The sequence below is a fragment of the Rhinopithecus bieti genome, unplaced genomic scaffold (assembly GCF_001698545.2).
Source record: "Rhinopithecus bieti isolate Rb0 unplaced genomic scaffold, ASM169854v2 scaffold_13342, whole genome shotgun sequence".
Taxonomy (NCBI): Eukaryota; Metazoa; Chordata; class Mammalia; order Primates; family Cercopithecidae; genus Rhinopithecus; species Rhinopithecus bieti.
The window spans coordinates 303,125-326,424 of record NW_016807690.1 but is presented as its reverse complement, the minus strand read 5'-3'; the positions used below and the strand labels follow the sequence as shown (position 1 = coordinate 326,424).

The following is a 23,300-nucleotide window of genomic DNA, read 5'->3' as shown; positions in this document are numbered from 1 at the left end:
TATCAAAGTAGTCACTAGATAAAAATATTGTTACTTTTATTCAGATCTCTTTTAAAATTATAATATTTTGATATTTGCTGTTTACTTGTTTGAAGGTCTGTTTTCATGTGTTTTTCTGATGCTAAAAGCCATTACAAAATAGTTTTTAATTGGAATAAATATGCAACCTCTTAAAGACAGCTAATATGAAGGCTAATATTCAGTTTGCATTTGTGAGTTCTGATGGAATTCTTATAAAGTTCAGATGTCTCTTTTATTAAAATATATATGTAAAATAATTTGTATTCGATCTTTAATAATGTATGTTCAATCATAATGTTTATTTTACCAACATTTATTCTTCTAAGAAATAGCATGCCTTCAAAAAAGAAGAAAACTGTTAAATATCTGAAATAAAAGTTCCATTTGAAACAGTTTCACCTATCTGTTATAACTGTATATAGCGTCAGGTAAGAAATAAATTTTAGGAATGGGGTGAATATACAGTGATTCCTGGTCCCACTAGCCGTTTATTTGTAACCCTGAACAAGTTATATCCACAACAGTGACTCAGATTCTAAAAATAAAGATGGCCATACCACAACTACCTAATGAAGTTATTTTATATGTGGTTAACTTGGTGCCCTGAACCTCCCAGATGAAAAACAGGATACTGGCATGTCTAATGTGGACTTAGAATCTGAGTATGTGAATTTAAGACCTGGCTCCACCACTTATCTGTGCATGCTTGGTTAAGTTAGTTAACCCATCTAAGCCTCTACCTCCTCATACATAAAATGGACATAGTAGTAGGACCTACCTGCCAGGGCTGTGGTTATAGAGGTTTTGTAAGAATTAAATGACATCATCCATGTAAAGCGTGTAGCAGAATGCCTGGCATATAAATGCCCTTAGTGAATTTTTGCTGTTGCTGTGATTCTTTTGGGAGTGGTCATAGTAACGTATTCTCATATGTTGTTATGTTCTTTCATATTGCATTGTCTTATGAATAGATTCTGGAAACCAAAATGGAGGAAATGATGATAAGACTAAGAATGCTGAGAGGAACTATTTAAATGTTTTACCTGGTAAGTATTTTTTTTTTTATTTTAAATTACTGTTTTCTTATACCAAAAATATGTTTTATAATGCACACCATAGGAATTTGTGTTCTAAATCTATGATTTTAGTATATGTCATTATATCACTTTGAAACAACACTTTGTACTTCTATAATACACTTTGACAGATGTTTTCCAGTGTTAAACTTGATTTTTTTGTTTGTTTTGAGAGAAGCCATGCTCTGTTGCCCAGGCTGGAGCACAGTGGTGCCATCTCAGCTCTCTGCAACCTCCGCCACCCGGGTTCAAGCGATTCTCCTGCCTCAGCCTCCTGAGTAGCTGGGACTACAGGCCCACGCCACCACACCTGGCTAGTTTTTTTGTGTTTTTTGTAGAGATGGTGTTTCACCATGTTGGCTGGTCTTGAACTCCTGACCTCAAGTGATCCACCTGCCTAAGCCTCCCAAAGTGCTGGGAGTACAAGCGTAAGCCACCATGCCTGGCCTAAAACTTAATTATTAATATTATACTAGTACTCACTTTTTTCTAAATCCATAAAAGAAAAATTGCTCAAGAAGTTGCATAAGTTTTATCATTGTTTTTTATTGCAAATTTTCTCTTATACATTATTTCTTAGTTTCTTAGGAAATAAACCAAAAAATAAGTTTTACTCTGAAATATTAACTATACACTTCTCAGCCTTATAGCTAAGATCAAGTGAAATATAAACAATAGTACATAGAGATATAAACAGTTGAACTTAAATATAAAGAAAATGGGTCATCTTATTTAGAATTTTATTTTCATTTCCCCTTACATTTTTCTGTTTTCCATTTTATTTCCTTTATTATTCTTAAATATGTTGTTTAACAACTGAAAATTCAGTCTCTCAATCCTGTTTCTGATTGAATTCACTCTGATAACCCTTAGTGTTTGTATCACAGAGCATAACAAGGACTATTTGTATACTTTATACAATTTTTTAAGTAAGTGGTATATTTTACAGTTTCAGAAATAGCCATCTCTTGATGGGTTTTTATTCTCCTTTAAGGTAATTTTCTCACATTTTCTTCCCCAGATCTTTGACATGTAGGTCACATTACATATGTATATGTATATATATATGTATATGTATATAAACCACTGTCACTCAGTTGGAACACATTACATTTAATCTAAGCAAGTATTATACCCATTTCTGGTATTCATCTTGTCGGGCCCTGTCTGTTAGCCTATGGTCATCAGCCTCGAAATTTCCTTCCACCTTCAGTTATCTCACCTTAGTGGATAATGTTAGAATCACCACATGTTGTTTCCTCCACTGTGTGGAACAGGAAACCATCCTCCTCTTCGTTTAAAAATACCTTCAATGAAGGATCTATTGTATTTCTCTTCATGGATCCACAACTTATCCATATTTTGTGGCTTTCTTAAAATGTGCCAATCTTATTTCTACTCTGGAAGAACCAATGTCTGGTTTTTTTAAAACATAACTGTTTGTTGCTGTATGTATTTCCTTCCTTAGTCTTTTCTGGAAAAAGCCTATAGGTTGTTTAACAACTGGCAATTCAGTCTCTCAGTCCTCTTTCTGATTGAATTCACTCTGATGACCCTTAGTAGTGTTTGTATCACAGAACGTAACAAGGACTGTCTTATTTGTATACTTTGTCTCTGTGTTACAACCAAATCAGGAGGATATATCATAAGTCTGAGTCAGAAAAGGAATATTAAAGTATTCAGTTAGAGATAATAGCATATTAATTTCCATTTAGTTAAAGTATACCTACACAACCAGGATGTTTACAGGAGATGAAAAAAATCTAAATCAAAACTTATTTTAATTTTAAATTGCAAAGAAAACAGTTTTATTTATATACTTGTAAGCCAGTCATAATTTACTTAATAATGATCTAAATATTTCCAGTTTATATCATCTAATTCTCATAACCTTGTAAGGAAAGCAATCAGCATTATTTTCCCCATCTCATACACTAAGTAACAGAGGATCGATAAGTTGAATTGATTTGCCCAAGATCACTCAGCCAATGTGCTAGAATTCAGATCTTAACATCCAATCTAGTCCTTTTTCTACTATAGCATATTAATTTGATTACTACTGCCAGCCCCATGGCCCCCATTTTATTAATGGGTAAAATTAGGCCAAGAAACAAGTCATTTAAGGTCAAAGAAAGCAGTGCCAATTTGGGGATTAGGAACACCTGACTTGTTCACTAAGTCATCCTGCCACACTCCTGGATCATGGCCCATATCTCAAGCTATGACTTCCATCCTGTGAATAATCAGTAGCAGTTTAGAAGGTAATACACTGTACTGGGCCAGAAGGATATTGTCTTATCACATAGTCCACTGAGTTTCTGATAAGCAGTCTGTGTCTTTTGTTGCCTTCCTAGAAAATTATAACTATTCCTCACCAATTTTCTTTTTTACTTTCTCTTTATCCAGTTTATTGTGATATATCTGTTGCTGTCCTTTCTTTAATTTCCTTCTCTGTTTATCTAATTCCTTTATCTTGTTCAAGTTAAAATAAAAAATAAAAGACCTTTGCCTGGGACCTGTCAGAGGCATCTGTGGATACAGCTGATGCACACTGGTAACTAGAAATGTTAACCATTGGGCTAAAGTATATTAAGTATTTTAAGTGTACTCTATGTTTCTAAGTAGATCCTAAGATAATGACGTTGCTGCAAGGGTGAGCAGAATTTGTGAGGGCACAGGTTAAGAGTGTGAGAGTAGAGATATGCAGACCTTTCCTAGAAGGACTTACCGGAATTTCCAGTGAGGTATATGTATTGGTAAGAACATATCCTTTCTATGTTTTCTATTTTATTTCTTTATATTGATAGGAACTACAGAAAATACAAGCTGATGAGATTTTCTTGGCTTGTGGGGCTTCACAGAAAAAAGAGTGATGGTAGGAAGCATGGATTTTAATGTTTGAGAAAGACTGCTCTAGCGTTCAGCCTAAAATATTCATTCAACAAATAATTATTGAGTATCTTCTACGTGCCAGGTGCTGTTCTACTTGCTAAAGATAGAACACTGAAGAAGATAAACAAAATCCCTATAATTATGGCACGTACACAGTGGTCTCTTTAAAATAATATGTACACAAAATAATTTCAGTGCTAAGAAGAAGATAAAACTGAATAAGGTGAAAGAGTAGAGGGTGGAGGAGACCACTAGTAGATAGGATAGTTAAGGAAGGCCTTTCTGAGGAGGTGACTTGTGACCTGAGATGTGATTGCTGAAAAGAAGTCAGTCCTGTGAGAATCTTGGAGAAAAGCTCTCCAGGCAGCAGCCCTGAATTAGGAACAAGCTCTGCATGTTTGAAGAACGGAACAAAAGCTTGTGTAACTGGAGTGACGAAGGAGTGAGACAAGAAGATACTGGAGAGAGAGGCAGGGTCCAAGTCATCTTGGCCTGCTAGACTAGTGGTCCCCAGCTTTTTTGGCACCAGCACCGGGGACCAGTTTCATGGAAGAGTTTTTCCACAGACCGGGGGTTGGGGAGGTTTGAGGATGATTGAAGTGCATTACATTTATTGTGTACTTTATTTCTATTATTATTACATTGCAGTATATAATGAAATAATCACACAAGTCACTGTAATGTAGAATCCGTGGGAGCCCTGAGCTTGTTTTCTTGCAACTGGATGATCCCATCGGAGGGTGATGGGAGACAGTGACAGATCATCAGGCATTAGAATCTCATAAGGAGCACGTAACGTAGATCCCTCACATGCGCAGTTCACAGTAGGGTTCACGCTCCTGTGAGGATCTAATGCCGCTGCGGATCTGACAGGAGGTGGAGCTCAGGCCGTAATGTGAGCAGTGAGGAGCGGCTGTAAATACAGATGAAGCTTCACTCCCTTGCTGGCGCTCACCTCCTGCTGTGCAGCCCAGTTCCTACCAGGTGATGGACGGTGCCAGTTCATGGGGGACCATTGTTCTAGACCATGATAAAGAGTATGGATTTTAAGTAGGGGAGTGATATGATATATATTTAAGTCACAGCTGCATGAAGAATTGGTTTGTAGGTGGATAAGCAGGGAGTAAGGAGATCAATTAAGAGAATATTACAAAAACCTAGGTGAGAAATTACAGTAGCATGAACTGGGGTGACACCAATAAAAGTGGAATACTCAGATGTGGGCTCTTCTGGAGATAGAACTGAAAATAGTTGGTGGTAGATTGGATTGTGGATGAAGTGATAGGCATTGAGGGAAAGCACAGGAATTAGGGACACCTATCTTTCTGTCCTGGGCAACTAACTGGACAGATTGGTCTCATAAGTTGAGATGAGGAAGAGCAGATTTAGGGCATAGACACAACAAGTAACCTTTTTTTACATGTTAAATTTGACATTTTAGGCCAGGCGTGGTGGCCCATGCCTGTAATCCCAGCACTTTGGGAGGCTGAGGCAGGCAGATCATGAGGTCAGGAGATGGAGACCATCGTGGACAACATGGTAAAACCCCATCTCTACAAAAAAATACAAAAGTTAGCTGGGCGTGATGGCACGTGCCTGTAATCCTAGCTACTCAAGAGGCTGAGGCAGGAGAATTGCTTGAACCAGGGAGTCGGAGGTTGCAGTGAGCTGAGATTGTGCCACTGCACTCCAGCCTGGTGACAGAGTAAGACTCCATCTCAAAATACATTAATTAATTAATTAATTTGACATTTTAGGCATTTACATCAAAATAAAGATGAGCACTTATTTATTTACTGCTTGGTGGTCACTTCATACCAATTTATGAACCTATTGCATAACTGGCTATTGTCTCTTATTTTCATTACCCTCTCTCTCAGAATTAAGGAGCAGTAATCACAGTTGCTTCCTGAATCCGGTAAATGTTCGTGATAGACCCCACTGGTTCAGCACATTGATTGCCAATTGCCCTTATTTATAAAGCCCATTGATGAATGTGACTTAGGCATTTGATAATCATAATTGTGTTTCTTGTTCACAGGGGAATTTTATATTACACGGCATTCGAATCTCTCAGAAATCCATGTTGCTTTCCATCTTTGTGTGGATGACCATGTGAAATCGGGAAACATCACTGCTCGTGATCCTGCCATTATGGGACTCCGAAATATACTCAAAGTTTGCTGTACCCATGACATCACAACAATAAGCATTCCTCTCTTGCTGGTACATGATATGTCAGAGGTAAGCAGATAGAAAAATCCTGGAATTTTATGATTAACATAATTATAATATTGATTTAACCCTCAATATTGTATAATAATCCACTTTACATTTTTTTAAACTAATGGATTTTTGCATCTCCTATCTGGTTAGTAGAATTGAGTGAAATATAATACAAAATGGTGAGTAATCCTTAATCATTTATGTTCGTAGAACTATAGCATTGTCCTATAGTAAATAGACTAGAAAATGAAAATAATATTTAGCTTTGAATAAGGTATGTGCCCCTACACCTCTTTCTCCTCCTTTTTTTTTTCCCTCCTCTTCCCTGTCTTTCCTCTCCCCTTCCCCCTCTTCTTACCCCTCTTTCTTCTTTTTTGCCTTAAGTAGTGTTAGATTTACATACACGTATATATTTGGCTTAGGCTGCCATGAAAATTAGTTTGCATTTTCTGAGTATGCATGAATAGGTAATGGAAAGAGATGCTAGATGACAGGAAGAAACCAGCCTTCGTTTAACATTTTTCTCAAGGGTTCTTTTTAGATAATACAGTTCTGCAGTTAAGATGTAGCATAATCGTTCTTCCATTTTGTTGTGTACTATAATTTAATTTTTAACAGTCTCTTCCCATGACTGGTTTTCCTCTTTCTTCTTTCACCCACATAGAAACTGGTTAGAAGGCATACATTGTAGAAATAATACAAAGACTAAAATTCAACTTTACGTAGTCTGGAGAAACAAATGAGCCTCAAACCAAAGAGGTCCAGACAAGTCATAGGAGAGCCAGTGTTCAACTTGGTGATGAAGGACTCCTATCAGCAACTCTATGCCTGCTTGTTTTGAGGAGGCATTTATTAAAAAGCAAAATTGGCCCCTGTAGTCCCAGCTACTCCCAGGACTGAGGCAGGAAGACTGTTTTAGCCCAGGGTTCAAGACCAGCCTGAGCAACATGGTGAAACTGTATCTCTTAAAAAAATTGCTGACTGGGAAATGGAGATGGTGATTGTCAGGAAGGAAGTTTGATTATTGATTATGTATAGTTGTTTACCAAAAGAAAAATGATACGTTGTAAAGGACAGTGTAAAAGATTTTATGTTTTACTTTTTAGACTAAGTCCCCACTTAGACTCATTATATTACAGGGGCCTCACTTTAAATTTCGGATCCTGTATAACAGGGGTCCCAAACCGCCAGGCCAAGAACCTGCCACACAGCAGGAGGTGAGCATCAAAGGGCGAGCATTACTGCCTGACCTCTGCCTCCTGTCAGATCAGCAGCCACATTAGATTGTCATAGGAACGTGAACCCTATTGTGAACTGCGTGTGCGAGGGAGCTAGGTTGCGTGCTCCTTGTGAGAATCTAATGCCTGATGATCTGAGGTGGATCAGTTTCATCCTGAAACCATCCCTGCTATCCCTACCCTCACCCCCAACTCCAGTCTGTGGAAAAATTGTCTTCTGTGAAACTGGTTCCTGGTGCCAGAAAGGTTGGGGTCTGCTTCTATATAAACACAAAAAAATAATTCTTGTCCTTCCGAGACAGGGTGATTTTAAATGACTTCCCATTTATAATCTATGCTGGTATATTTTTACCAGGCACTTTGTTGTTTTGATTAGGAGAATCCTGGCACTGTCCTATGAAAGCTTCATCAGACTTACTAATTTCTCATTCCATTCACTTCTGTAGCCTCAGTCATACCTAATATGGTATCAAGAGAGATGGACAAACATTTTTTTTCCCCACTGTAGCTTTATGAAGTTTTTGTTCCATCAGGAATTTTTAGCTATTGTTAAATCATCATCACTAACTAGTTTATCTATAAAAGGGTCTTTGGGAGTAACAAAGTTTATGATGAATTCCTACCACAAGGAATTCATCCAAACATTCCTGCAGCTGGACTCCTGGTTAACCAGTTTATAAAAATGGTTTTATGTAGGTGGGAAACAACCTCAAAAACAGTGTTTCCAAAAGTCACTAAGTTCAGATTTACTTCCAGACATCTGATACTACTAGCATTCCCTCTCCCACAATGTTACAAAAGTTACATGTTTTAAATTGGGAAGGCCAGCTGCAGAACATTAAGTTTGTTTCCAAAGTGTCCACTTTAATTCACAAAAGTATATTGAGCTATGATTCTCCCATTTGTTGTATTTAAACATCCATTCAGGTCAAGAAGTTTATAAACTCAGACACTAGACAGGATATAGAGGTAATATTTGTTTTTGCTTTGGTGCAAAGATCCCAAAGCATTTTCAGGCGTCATTTTCCTCTTCTAACAGAGTTGTTAGACACCCAGTTACCATATTTTAGTGTGTGCAAGAAAATGAAGATGACTGAAATAGCCCATGTCCTATGTCAGATAAAAGAGCTATAGAAATTAATTGCAGTTTAAAAAGGATAAAGGAAAAATAACCTATCAGCAAGAAGAAAGACATATTATCCGTTTTATCTCAATAGATCTTTGTGATCTCAAGATACTGTCTTACTAGAGTCAGTCTTATGGAATGAAACTACAAAGCAAGAATATTGAATTCTCAACTTCCTTTTATTTTTGCTGTTGTTGAATAATTTGGGGCTTACCAAATTGTTTAGTTTTGTAACTGTTGTTACTAATGAAGATTTTGTTGTTTGTTTTTAACTTTTATATTGGAGTATAACACACATATAGAAAGGTACACATAGGTATACAGCTCAACTCTTCATAGACTGAACACCCATATATAACAAATATGCAGATGATGAAACAGAACATGACCAGCACCCCAGCAGCCACTTCCCTTTCAGTCACTTAAACCACACTCCCTCCTCAAGGGTAGCCACTGTTTTCATCCCAAAAATTATGGATTAGTTGGGCTTGCTTTTGCTGTTTATCTTATATCTGGCTTCTTTCATTCAGTATTATGTTTGTGAGATCTATCCATAATATTGTGCATGGTTATAGATTGTTCATTGTTGTTGTTTTTTATTATTTCATTGTGTGACTAGACCAGTTATTTATACATTCTATTTATGGACAATTGGGTAGTTTTCCAGATTTTATTATTATGAGTAGTATTGCTGTGAACATTCCAATAGACATCTTTTGACACTACTGTTGAGAATATACTTAGGGATAGAATTGTTAGGTCTCAGGGTATGTTTATGTGTAACTTTGTTAGATATGCCAAATAGTTTTTCAAAGTAGTTATACCTATGTTGTTATATTGAATAAAGCCAAACTATTTCTCATCTTCTGATAAGGGTTGTGAAACTTATTAACACAGATGTTTCAAGTACCTCAGAGGCACATACTTGAGAAGTAAAGAATAATCGTGGAATATTCCCCATTGGTGCATAAACGCAAATGATAATTCTTATATCTAAATTCCAAGACATACAGTGAAGACTTAAAAGAACATACTGGCTAACTCTGCAGTTCAGCCTTACCCTAATGAGAGGATTCAAGTTGAGTAACCGTGAGCTTTAGACAGAAGGCGTTGTCTCAGTTGTAGTCAGAACTGAGATTTTAAGTTCATGTTCGTAGGTGTAGAATCTCTTCTGTGCACTTGTCATCTGGAGTGTGACAGTAGGGCCCAGTTTGTGGCAAGTCTGTAATGTTTCACATGAGCCTTCCAGCTTCATTGGATTTCTCTAACAGTGCATTCTCACAGGCATGTCACTATGATTTAGTCACTTTTCCGTTATTTAGAACTTACGATCAAAAACTTTCTGTACTGTTACCTGGCCCACTATGTTGTCTATACCATCTACTATATCATATATACTAAGATTTGTTTCCAGAAGTGAGCTCCTTGTGAAACTGCTGACCACAACTCATGATGACATTCAATAAGTCATTCTTGTCATGACCTTATTGAATTCTAAAGCTTACAGTTTACCTTTTCTAAGTACCCAAAACCATTCTTTTTGGTGCTGGTTTTAGTCAGAGACAAAATGACAGGATTAAGAAACTCTTGCAAGCATCTATCTTAAACTTACGGTGGAGTCTCTATGGGGGGACCTGGAAGATTGAAAACAACTTAGACGTGTGTTGGGGGGGATTGAGTGTGTGTGCGTGCACATGCATATACAGGTAGCTGTCTAGTTTCCTCTTAGAGTCATATGCTGCTAAGTGTCATTAAGTTCAAGTATACTGAATATGAAGTTTATATCATCTGAGAATTAAATTTATTTTTAAAATATGTCCGTCACTTCAAAGATTTGCTGGGGTCCTGTCACAAGTTGGTATTTTGGTATATTCTCTAAATCGCATTGATGAAACTTTGTCATTAATTCACACCATTCTGAAAAGTGTGAAGTTCTTAATTTGTATCACAAATACTTGCTCTAGACCATGCTATTAACCCCACATATACAAAAAGCAAGAAAGCAGGGTATTAATGAGGAAAATGTGATGATCTTTGGACAAGTAGGACAATGAACTTGATTACTTTTCCCCTGCCTACTTTTGGTCATACCATTTAACCCATCCCTGTTTTAATTTGTGTTACAATCTTTCATTATTACCATTAGTATCCTGATTTTAATGCATTGGAATAATATGTATTCTATTTGTTGGTGTTCCAAACTAGCCCTTCAATAAGCTCTATGCTTAGAGTTCACATTAGTTGTCCTAGTAGTGTTTAGACGTGACCTTAGCCTGAAATAATTCAAGGCTAATGATAGATGTCAGCAAATTCTAGATTATAAGACAAGTTACTGTCAGAAAATGCTTGTTTATATGTAAAAATGAGTGCTTCATTAAACCAGTGTAAATAGTACTAATTCCTTGATTCTGATTACTATCATAGTAGTTCAAAAAATGATTGGTTTTAGAGTAATATTTTAAGATGATACAAATACTCAGTTATACAATAGTATTTATTCCTACATATGGGTTCTTGAATAAAATGTTTAACATAAGTGAATAAGTAGATCCTTAATGAAATTAGATACCGTGAATGAGAATCAGCAGAAACAACCAAACATAGAAACAGATGCACAAAGACTTTTAGCACTGGAATTAAAAAACACAGACCATACAGTAGTTGATTACTGTGTTTAAAGAACTGAAAAGCTTGAAAACAAGCTTAAAATGCCTTCAAGTAAAAAGATGTTATGAAAAGTGACCTGGCAACTATAAAACATGCTGAGAGAAATTTTAAAAGACCTAAATAAATGGAAATATATACTGTGTTCATGGATTGGAAGACTCAATATTGTCAAGATAATAGTTCTAAAATTGATCTATAGATTTAAATCCCAATTGGAATTCTTATAAGGTAATTTTGAGATTTTGACAAGCTAATTCTAAAAGGTATATGGAAATGCACAGGACCTGAAACAGCCAAAACAATTTTGAAAAAGAACAAAGTTAAAGAACTTACACTAATTTCAAAACTTGCTATAAAGTTACAGTAATCAATGCAATGTGATATTGGCAAAAGAATAGACTGTGGATCAGAAAACAGAATAAAGCATCCAGACATAAATCCATACATATATGATCATTTGATTTCCAGCAAAGATGCCAAGGCAATGCAGTGGGAGAAAGGATAATCTTTTCAGTGTTGCTGAAACAACTGGATATTCATATAGAAAACAGTCTTAACCCTTACATTATATCATATATAAAAATTAATTTAAAATGGATCATACCTCAACAAAAGAGCTGATATTATAAAGCTTCTAGAGGAAAACGTAAAATAAAATCCTGATGACGTCAGGTTAAGCCGGTTAAAATTTGTTAGGCCACAAAGGCATAAGCCATAAAAGAAGAATGTAATAAATTGTATTTTAAAATTCAAAACTTTAGGTCATCAAAAGATGCTATTAAGAGAATGAAAATTCAAGCCTCAGGCTGTCACATAACCTTGAGCAATTCACTGTACTTCTCTGAGCATCTTTTTTTTTTTTTAATTTATAAAGGTTATTTTTGTGAGATTATGTGTATTGTAAGGTTTCATGTAAACATAAGACATTATTATTATAGTTTTCAGAGCCATCAGCATTGCTCTGTAGCTGCAGACATACATACATTTATTTATTTATTTAGTTAAGATGGAGTCTTGCTCTGTCACCCAGGCTGGAGTACAGTGGCATGATCTCGGCTCACTGCAACCTCCGCCTTACAGGTTCAAGCAATTCTCCTGCCTCAGCCTCCTAAGTAGCTGAGATTACAGGCATGCGCCACCACGCCCAGCTAATGTTGGCCAGGCTGGTCTCAAACTCCTAACCTCAGATGATCCACCTGCCTTGGCCTCCCAGAGTGCTGGGATTACAGGTGTGAGCCACTGCGCCCAGCCAACTGTAGACATTGTGACCTTGTTCTCTCTGTACATCATCTTTTCACCAGGAGGAAGACAAACCAAACACTTGTCCCTCCATGCATGTGCGTACTCCATAAGACCACTGTAGCTCTTTTGCAGCAGACTTTGCAGTTACAAGGAAATACTCTTCTTTCTGTGAACTTTCAAGGCAAAGTGTTATAACTTAAACTTGAATATCAGAAAATTCTAGTGAATTTTTAGAAGCTTCCAGGACCTAACCCAAGAGGATTCTTTACTTTTTAGCCAACCAAAAAACTACACCTCTTTTGTTAATCAATCTTAAAACCAAGTGTCTTGGACACAAGTTTAAAAGTAGCTTCCTATTAAACCCTATTTCTGGCCTCAGAGAAAGTTACATTCTTTTTAAATGTCCATGGATAAAAGCTAATTCACTCAACCTATGTTTTTGAGCATGTGTATTGCTCAGTATTATAGAAGGCATTATAAAGGTAATAAAGGTGAATAAAAAGTGGCTTCTACCTTCAGAGAGCACGCAACTTAATAAAGAAGAGAAAGAATAAATCCCATCCTTCTGCCTGTTCCTCTGCCCTTCTCCCCAAAAACGACAGGATAAAAATCTGAGCATTGAGATAAAAGAACAGTAAAGTACTTTGGGAGTTCAGAAAACGGAGACATATTTGTAGCTGGGAAAATAAGAAATACTGTATGGAGGAGATGGCAATTAAGCTGAACATTGAAGAATGAAGATCAGGTTCAGTAGATGGAATTACTGAGAAGGGCATTGTGGGTAGAAGAAACAGATTGAGGAAGAATGGAGGGAGGTGGGTGACAGGCACTGCAGACCATGTTTAGGCAAATGTGAGCAGATATACTTGACTGCAACCTTCATTTTTAAAAATTTAAAAGTCACAGAAGCTTAAAGTAGCTTTGGCTTTAAGGTATGTAGCCTTAAATAGTAAAAGAAAGGCTTACATATTATGTGTGAGACAGTAGGAAGCAATTGTAAGTTCTTAAAACAGGAGTATAATATGATCAGAAATGTACTTCAAATAGCCAGAATTAGTGGTTTAGAGGGGAAACGCTAGAATTCAGGACACTAGATAGGAAGCCATAGCGGTAACTAGCCATGAGGTCACAAAGACCTTCAGAGACCGGTGAAGAACTGGAATAATTTGATCATCAGCCCTGGGGCAGAGGCGGGGAAAATGTCATGAAGAAAAGGAGTGGTCACAAGGTATGTGAATTACAGCAATAAGTAAACAGCAATTAACTAGAAGAAGACTGAGAAAGGTTTGGTAATTAATAATCATTGATGATCTGACATAAAGAATTTCCAGTTGAGTGATGGGGTGGAAGCCTGCTTACAAAAGATGAAAGACTGAGTAGTTGGTAAGGAAGACATCATTTGCCTTTTTTATTCTTATTCTCGCACATGTGTCCAGTGAGTTTTTCAGAAGCTACGTGCTGTGTGATAATATAACAGATTGAATGCAGAGACAGATATAAGAATTCAGATGTCTTCTGATAGGCTAGGCTTTAATGAGATTTGCAGAAATTTAAAACATTATTACACTTATTGAATTTTGTTTTGAAAATAGTTATTTTCATTAAAATGTTATATTAACATGAATGGGTTTATTGTTTTAAATTCATGTTTTCTTAGTTTTAATTCCTAATGCAATAAATATCAAGAGATATAATCTACATAAAGAAAAACTCTTTGGAGTCCTCAGTAATTTAAAAAAAAATTTTTTAGAGCGGGGGTCTCACTATGTTGCCCAGGTGGACTTGAACCCTTGGGCTCAAGCGTTCCTCCTGCTTCAACCTCCCAAGTGGCTGGGACTACAGATGTGCACCGTTGCACCAGGCTAATATTTAAGAGTGCAAAAGATCCTGAGACCCACAAAGTTTGATAATCACAATAATGAAATAATCTACATGTTTTATAGTTATAATTATGAAGACTTAGGGAAAAACAATTCTGGTGTTTGTGAAGAGGAATAGATTTTTAAATGGTATACATGCTAATCATACTATGGAAAATTACCAATGTTTTGGTTATAGACTGGCAGTGACACTTATATCCATATTTGACTGAAGATTAGAAAGGAACGTAGAAAAATGAATGCATTTGTTTTGTTAGGTGGCTGGGATGGGGCATTTGTTTATTTCCACTCATTTGTAATAATATACAGTAAAAACATTTTACTGCTTACGCAAATATATAATGTAATATAATTATTCATGCTAACATTGAGGTTAGTAGGTAGAGTTCCTATGTCATTTATATTTGTCTTTAGAATTATCCAGAAAAATTAAGGATTTTTTTTTTAATCGTATTTATGGGGCTAACTAAATTAGTTTGTATTCCACAAGTATAGTCTTACAGCCGGAAGAATCTGCATGCCTAAAAACTAGAGGAAATCCAGTTGGGATTAGCAAACAGTTGCCTAAATCTGTTCACAACGTGGATGGTCAACATTATAGATAAATAAAGATCTGACTTTATTTTTTATAAAAGTTCTATTAAAACATATGTTTTGTTTCTGTTTTAGGAAATGACTATACCCTGGTGCTTAAGGAGAGCAGAACTTGTATTCAAGTGTGTCAAAGGTGAGTGTGATCTTCTCTCTGACAACCACCACCTGTATTTCCTCCCAAATATGGAAAGTAGAGCAACCCAGAAGAAAGAAGTGAAAGATGCCCCTGTCAGCTATTGCTTCAGTTAGATAGTTTAGCAAGTAAATATTTCGTAATAGGCTTTTTTAGTTTTATTTTTCTAGTCACAAAATAAGTCTCCAGCCCCTTTGAAATACAAGGCTATTTGGATATTAATTAGACTTTGTTCTGCTGCTAGCTTGCTATTACCTTTATTCTCTTAAAAAGAAAAAACTAGAGCCACATATTTATTAACTTTTAGTAAGCTGTCTTGGCTTCACTGTATGGAGACTCAATTGGATTTGAGAAATCATAAATAAGAGCATGTTGACGAAACTGTTCAGCCTCTCTGGCACGAAGAATTAGGGATTGCAAACATTTGTTTGTCCTTTAGGCGTAGCCTATCCTACAGGCAAATGGCTCCCTAAAAAGTCAAGCCATGAAGCCCCACAATGAAAATTCAGTTAATTTCAGTAAGCGACGGGTAGGTTTGAAGGCCAGAACTTGTAATGCAGCAACATCTGTTTTTCTATTTTAGGTTTCATGATGGAAATGGCTTCATGGGATGGAGGAATTTCTAGGACAGTGCAGTTTCTAGTACCACAGGTATGTTATCTGAATAGATCTCACCCCAATTTAATCTCTTTTATTAGATTTCTCACAGATAGAGCTAGGCACCCTGCCCTAAAATCCTAAATACAACATAAAATGCAAATCGCTTTCTGTGTTTTCAGGAGAGAAGTATTTGGATGTGATAAAGGCACTTAGTGTGTTGTCAAAGATATCAGCCTGTGCCACTCCAGGGGTTTGTTGTTTAACCCTAAACAAAACCTGACTCCTCATTCCCCCTAAACAAAACCTGACTCCTCATTCCTTTGTTTTTCTCCACATTTGTACTATATAGATTATAAAGGGTTCTTCAATAAGGACATTATTAGATAATGATTCTGTATTCTGTGAAGAGCTTAGCAACCTCAGTGGTTTTATATTACTGATTACACTAGTGTTACCTAGAGGTTTTTCTATTACTCAAACTTATTATTTGACAGAAAGGACATAAGTGCTCAGAAGATGGAGCCAGAAAACCAGCCCTTGTCCATAGCCATGCAGTTATATCAGTCATGAAAGATAATTTTCACATATTGCGCTCATATTCCTAGTAGAACTAGGTCCATATTTTAAAATACTTCTAAAATTACTTTAAAAATCGATGATTTGACAAGTGCAATTATTATTTTTTTCCTCTTACAGAGTATTTCTGAAGAAATGTTTTATCAACTTAGTAACATGCTTCCCCAGATTTTCCGAGTATCATCAACACTCACTCTGACATCCAAGCACTAAACCCTTATAGATTGACATGCTGGCAGAAGAGGATTGTTAAACTCTCCAGGAACTTGTGCTATGCTGGGAATCTGTCAAGCAAAAGATGCCCAGAAAGAGAACCTGCAACTGAATCCACAAATCAAGATACATGTCTGTGAAACCATTCCAAAAATTTATATACTGCACAAACTAGTGATCAGCTCCTAACTTAAACACTTAAAGTTTCTTTATGAATTTCTCTTTTTGTTTCTTCTCCATGTTACCTGTGAATATTAGTAATCTAAAACTTTGTATTTATCACACATGGGTACTTGCAAAAGGAAGCTTGATTATATTTACATGGAGGCATTTGACTTTTTCAGAAGGCTTGACTCATATCAGGTGCAAGCCTTAATTAAACATGCAGATAAAATCTTCCTTTTACTTTATTTGCCAAAACAAAATTTAAAAGCACTGAAATATACATTGCAAGTACAAATTTCCTGTGAAAATCTTTTTATAGAAACACAAATGTATGAGACAAATGTGCTTATTCTTCTAAACTCTCCTGTTCAGAACCCTCCTTTTAATCTACTCCTTCTAAGGATGTACAAGTTAGAGTCAGAAGGCGTTTCGGATTTTTTCTGTCTCTCTCATCCTCCCTCTGTGACCTTGCATTTGCATGTTGATAACATTTCATGGACTGAGAAATAGTGTTCTTTTTTGCAAGCTTGATGTCAAGATTAAACCAGCCCCTGGCAGTATTTTAGTGCTCATCAACATTGTGACAATCAGTGAAGGAAGACCATTTTTATATTTCTGTCCTCCCTGTGTTCTCAGCTTGCTCAACCACTCTTCTACCTCTTGCATTTCTTTGCAGATAAATGTATCCCCATTTCTGCCTCTTCTCTATGTCCCCTCCTTTTCCGTTGTTTTTCCTTATAGCACTACTTTCTCAGGTGCTGCATGTCATGTATTTGTCCCATCTATAACATTTTCCATGAGTAGCAACTCCATTAAACAAAGGCATTTGCAAAAGCACACAAGTGTTTAGAAAAGCAATAGTTTTATCAATTCCAAGTTGTGTGGATATTGTAACTGGCCACAAGAATGAAATGGAGGGCATTTGGTGTCATAAGATGGCATGTCTTGATGACAAGAAACAAAACGCTCTTCATTAATATGCCTCAATGTAACAACTATTATAGAGACTCTGTTAGCGAGCAGAGTGCTTTCCTGTAACAGAATGTGTCTTAATTTTCTACTCAAGGAAAAGGTGTGTCCAAGTAACAACACTAAAGACAACCCTAAGGAGAACACCCACTCCAGCAGTATGTCCATCAGACACTAAAATTCTCCAAATTGTGTGTCAGGGAGCCTAGCGATTCTGCCAAGAAGGCAGGTGTTTCGCCCTTAGAGCCTATACAGTTCTCTTGGAGAAATTGTCTTTCAGGCACCACTGTTACCACTGAGACTGATTCTAATGCAAAGCAGGGAAGACAGAGAAACCAGGAGAGTGGTGGTAGATCAGTGCAGCCATGGTATCAGAATGGAGGAGCGAAGTTTCATTCACGGATGTTTGTTGAATGCTGCTGCCCAGCTCTTCCTTTGTCACTTCTAGGCTATTCTACTAAGTTACTTATAAACTGGTGGCTTTAACTGAGGGCTGTGTAAAGGTATTATCTGGCATATGAAATCAGGATAAATTTATCGAATGTCCGTTTTTCACATGCAACTGTGTTACAGAAGTAGTAAAATTGGAAAAATTGTGTTGATGGTGTTACCACTGATGGAAACACACAAACACCAAGCTAATAATAAATATATAATTAAAAAGCTAATTATATGCACTTAAATGGTGGGAATTTGAGTGATGCAGTAATTGAGGAGTTTGGAGTTTTGTATTTGGACCAAGAATTATGAGATAAGGATCTTTTTCTGAGTGTTCTAAGGGGCTTCTTGGACGGGAGTGGTTTCATGCACTTCATGAATGATGTGAAGAAGGTACCTTAGGCTGAGACAGCATTCTAGGTACAGGTGGCTGGCTGTTCAACTGTGGATGGAAAATATTCTGAAAAAAGACAATAATACAACAATAAAAATTTTAAAAATACAATATAACATCTGTTTACGTGGCATTTACATTGTATTTGGTATAAGTAATGTGTAGACGAATTAAGTATATGGGAGGCTGTGTGTAGGTTATATGCAATTCCTACACCATTTTATATGAGACTGGAGCATCCAGGGATGTCGATATTGGCAGGGGGTCTGGAACCAGTCTCCTGCGGATACCAGCGGACAACTGAGTGAGGCGCAGATAGGAGCAGAAATAGAATGGAGGCAGTGGTGAACAGCCACTCAGTTGAGAGGAGCTGACCACAAGAGTCTGAGGATGGGGAGATGAGCACGAACATTGACATTGGTGAGGATTGTGAGTTAGAAGTTTTCTATTTGTATAAACAGTTACATATTCCTAAATGGCCCTCAAGGCCTTAAGAGTGTGCTTTGGGAATCAGGCAGAGACACTGAACCCGAGGTCTCCATTCTGTGCTGCTGTTTCCCTCCCTTCCCCCATTTCTCTCTCAAAGCACCACACAAGCAAAGCCATTGATCTAGAAGTGTGGCCCCAGCTGTTTCTCCGCATGACTGACCAGAATGGAAGAAATGCATGAGAAAGAATTTCAGCGGGAAGAGACTGAGCTTGCCTGGGAGTTGGCAGATCTCTTATTGGCACAGGACACACCATCATTTGTGTCACTTCAGTTGGATCCTGGCTAATTCTCACAAGAAGAAAGCATGTTTTGCAAAAGAAAGATGAAATCACAGAAACATTTCTTTTCTAAAAGCTCTAAGGGAAAATTCACAGAACTGTAGAAAGGACCCACCAAAGTTAGAGATTGGAGCCTCAGGCCTATTTTCCAGTTTCTTTTATTGTATTTTCTACTTTTCAGTTTCTAGGTGAAAATGGCTGCTTTTCTGTGACTTAAGTTTTTCCGTTTATATGAAGTTGGACTGATTTGCTCAGTAGGAGTAATAGGAGTGTAAAATCATTATAAATGTGAAACAAGAAGAATACACCACCTATTTGGAAAAGCACCACGTTGTCAGAACCTTTTAAATGAGTGGTTTTCCATCCTTTAACTATTCAAGAACCTTTCATTATCCATCCCATCTTTGCCTGAAATGTTTTGAGAACATAAACAATTGAAATTATTTGAGCAATCTTTTTTATTGAATCAAAGACAGGATATCTGGAGAGAAGCTTCTGATTAGCAAATGGTACATAGTATTGTCACCTACAGTGATCACCGTGCATGCTCATGCGTAGTATTACCACATAAAATGCAAGAATTATCATTGTGTGATCCCATGCAAACTTGCAAAAACAAAGCCTTGGTGTTTGACTTAACCTGTGGGACATCATCCAAGTGAAATGTATTTTTTGAGAGATTCTTTAAATAGCTCAGTAACATCTTAAAGGATTACTAATTCCAGGAACCCCAAGCTGGGAACCACAACCTTGGACAGAAATATTTACATGAGAGTATGTTACAAAGGGAAAGCAGAGATCAAGAAAACATAAATAGCAGATTGACCCTGAGACTCGTTCAGTAAACAGCCAGTGTTTACTGAGTTTCTTCTATACACAAAGGCATAGTGCAAGCAAGATTCAGCCTCTAGAAGGTTATACAAAGGCAATGGGACTTGACAGAAGACTTGGCTTTTCTGTGATCTGTGGTCTGTGATCCTGATGATCTCTAATAACTAAAATAAAATTTCAGCTAAAGCAGGGGAAAGGAGGAGTCACCTCCTGAGGTTGCCTGCAGGACCAATATGTGCTTATAATGTCCTATTTAAAGATACACTGATAAAATTACCATACACTTCAGGTCTGTCTTGCGGTTCATTTCCTGTGTTCCTATAGGAAAACGGTTCTGGATATGTCCAAATGGAAGACGTATCAGGCTTTCTCGTATATCCGATTCTAAGGCTGGCTGAACTTCATACTATATACAGTCAATCCTCATTAGTTGAAGATACCATATTTGTGAAATCACCTATTCACTAAAATTTATTTGTAACTCTAAAATTGTTAGACATTTACAAAAGCATACAGTCATTTACAAAGACAATAGATTCATCCCATCAAAGTCATGTGGATGTTGTAACTGGCCAATAGAATAAAAAGCAGGGCCTTTGGCAGCACTTTCAGGTTATCTGTGGACATGTTCAGAGCACCAAAATGTTTGAGTCGCCCAACACATATGTTCCCAGCTTAAATGCAGCAAGGTGATGCTCTGCCGCCTTATTTTAGCTTTCATAGTGCAAATAAATGTCACTTTCATGGGTCATTAGCACCATGTTGTTTTTTGTTTTTTTTTTCCATTGCTTTGTGTTGGTCATTTTGTTGTTCAAAATGGTCCAAGCGTAGTGGTCAAGTGCTATCTGGTGTTCCCAAGTGCAAGAAGGTTGTGATGGCCCTGATGAAGACAGCACATGTCTAGATAAGCTCTGTCCAGGTATGCAATGTAGTGCTGTTCGACAAAAGTTCAATGATAATGAGTCAGTGATGTGTATTAAATAAGGTGTCTTTCAACAGTAGCACACATAAAACAAGACTATATATTGATGGGCTGATGAGAAGGTTGTGGTCAGAGCCTTGCAGGAATTTAACTCTCTACCTTCCTTGGGAGCAATGATTTAGTATTCACTAAGTCAGGGTTCACAGCAACTTTATCGAACATAACTACTGGGAACTGAGAGTGGAGTGTGTCTTCTCACTGGCAAGAGAGTGTAAGAGCTATTCGTAGATATCTTTGATGCACAGAGAATGAAACCTGGAACACATTACCAAAGAAGCAAACAGATCCTTTCCAGAGGTGTTCAGGAATTAAGCAGAAACTGTACTGTCTGTCATACGTTAGGTGTGACATCTGCAGGAGGAGAATGTATTGATGCATCTCTTTCTCCCCCACTTGCTAGCCTTCTCTCCTTTTCTTTCTTTATAATAAATTCTCATTTCCTATTATCAGCTCATCTGTGCTCAAAAGTCTCTACTCTGAGCAACATCAGAGATCAGGAGCATAGTCTCTAAAGTTAAACCTGATTCAAATGCTGACTCTTCAGTTTATTCGCTGTGGCTTCTTACATTGGGCATATTACCTAATCCCGTTAAGCATGTTTCCTCATCTGTAAGCTAGGGAAAATTAATAATAGTATCTACCTCATTGAGTGGTTGGAAGGATTGCATAAGAAGTGCACATTACCTGGCATATAGTCATTCTATAAATATTTGCTGCTATTATCCTTCCTTCCTTCATTCCTTCCTGTCTCCTGCTCCTTCCTTTCTTCCTTCCTGTCTGACCTTTCTCCTTCTTCCCTTTCTTCCTTTCACTAGATAGAAGGGATGCTAAGTCACTTAAAACACCGTGTCCTCAAGAAGCTTACAACCCAATTGAGTTGGTGAGAGAACACACAGTAACCACAGTACTAGCCAGCATATACTAGAGGTATACAGTCAGTGCAGAAAAAAGCATGCACAGAGTGCTATGGAAGTCAAAATAGAAACATTAGCAATACACTGGGCCAAGAGAGATGTTGAGCCTCTCGAGAGCGGACTGCTTATCCCCGCCTTTCTCTGGCACTGAGTGAATATCCTCTGAACCCTCATTATTCTCAACAGGTGAAGCACAAATCCTCCTGGCAGATGGGCAGAATGCCACCTGTGCCAGCAATGGCAACAACTTCAGATACAAAGGACAGGGCAAGTTAGAATGTCAGGAGGAAGTCACAGGGTAGGTGACTAACCCTGTATTTGAGTAGAGCAGGAAGGACTATCATATTTTTATATGAAGTGAATCTAGATTTTAGAAATAACAATAGTATGAAGTACTTACGGAATTTAAAGTCTCCTACCCACATAGCAGCTGAATGAACAACTTGCCCCTGTAATCCTTTCCTGGTTCAACTCTTATGACTCTCTTGTCAGCAAGTTGATCATATGTTTGCTGTCTTGCAGATGAGCAACTAAGGCAAGAGGATTAGATGCTAGGAAGGTATAGAGGAGATGTCCTGGGATGATAGAAGACAATCAGAACTCAGAAATCACTAATCTATTTAGTATATTTTATGTGTGTGGTGATGGGGATGGGGGAAGGGCACTAGGATAAATACTTTTTAAAAAAAAAAATCATCTTGGCTGTCTTGGCTAGTGCAGCACATTGACTCTGCTATCTGAATTTCCTTTTATCGTGAAATACTTCAAAAATAAAAAAGAAGTTAGAGAAATTATAACAAATAACCATGTGCCTACTACTTAACATTTGTTCCAGCCTAAAATTTTGCCACATTTGCTTTAGGGCTCTCTTTTTTATCACATAAAAGATCACAGATGCAGGTTCTCTTTTGCTTCTGTAGCTCTAGTCTCTCCTTGTATCAGCTATTTCTGAGGAACAAACCACTCCAAAACTTAGTCACTGAAACAATAAGCATTTATTCTTTATGATTCTACGGGTGGTCACCTCAGCAGTTCTGGTCTCGCCTGGGTTCATTTTTGAGTCTGTATTTTTTGTATTTTAGTCAGTAGGCCACTCTGATTATCTGGGCTAGGCTTTCTCACATGTTTGGGGGTTGGCTGGCTGTAGGCTGGAACAGATGACCTCTGCTGGGACAACTGGACTTTTCTTCACCGCGAGTCTTCCTCCATGAGGCTAGCCCAGACGTGTTTGCATAGTGGTAGTAGAGTTGGAAAAGAGAATCGACACACCATCACTTCCATCACATTCTGTTGTTGATTAAATCTGCTCACACAGCCCTCCCAGACTCAAGAGCGGGAGTAATAGGCTCCTCATT

At 37.3% G+C, this 23,300-nt stretch overlaps 1 protein-coding gene across 1 annotated transcript in view; it reads left to right on the top strand.

The window, feature by feature from the left end:
- Positions 1 to 18,563, top strand: part of FERRY3 (FERRY endosomal RAB5 effector complex subunit 3) — a 44,650-nt gene extending 26,087 nt beyond the window's left edge. Inside the window, exons 10-14 of the mRNA XM_017883313.1 lie at positions 993 to 1,067; positions 6,031 to 6,233; positions 15,038 to 15,095; positions 15,679 to 15,746; positions 16,392 to 18,563. Coding sequence (XP_017738802.1) covers positions 993 to 1,067; positions 6,031 to 6,233; positions 15,038 to 15,095; positions 15,679 to 15,746; positions 16,392 to 16,484 — 497 coding nt within the window. The 3' untranslated portion in view covers positions 16,485 to 18,563. The remainder of the gene's footprint in view (positions 1 to 992; positions 1,068 to 6,030; positions 6,234 to 15,037; positions 15,096 to 15,678; positions 15,747 to 16,391) is intronic.
- Positions 18,564 to 23,300: the final 4,737 nt, after the last annotated feature.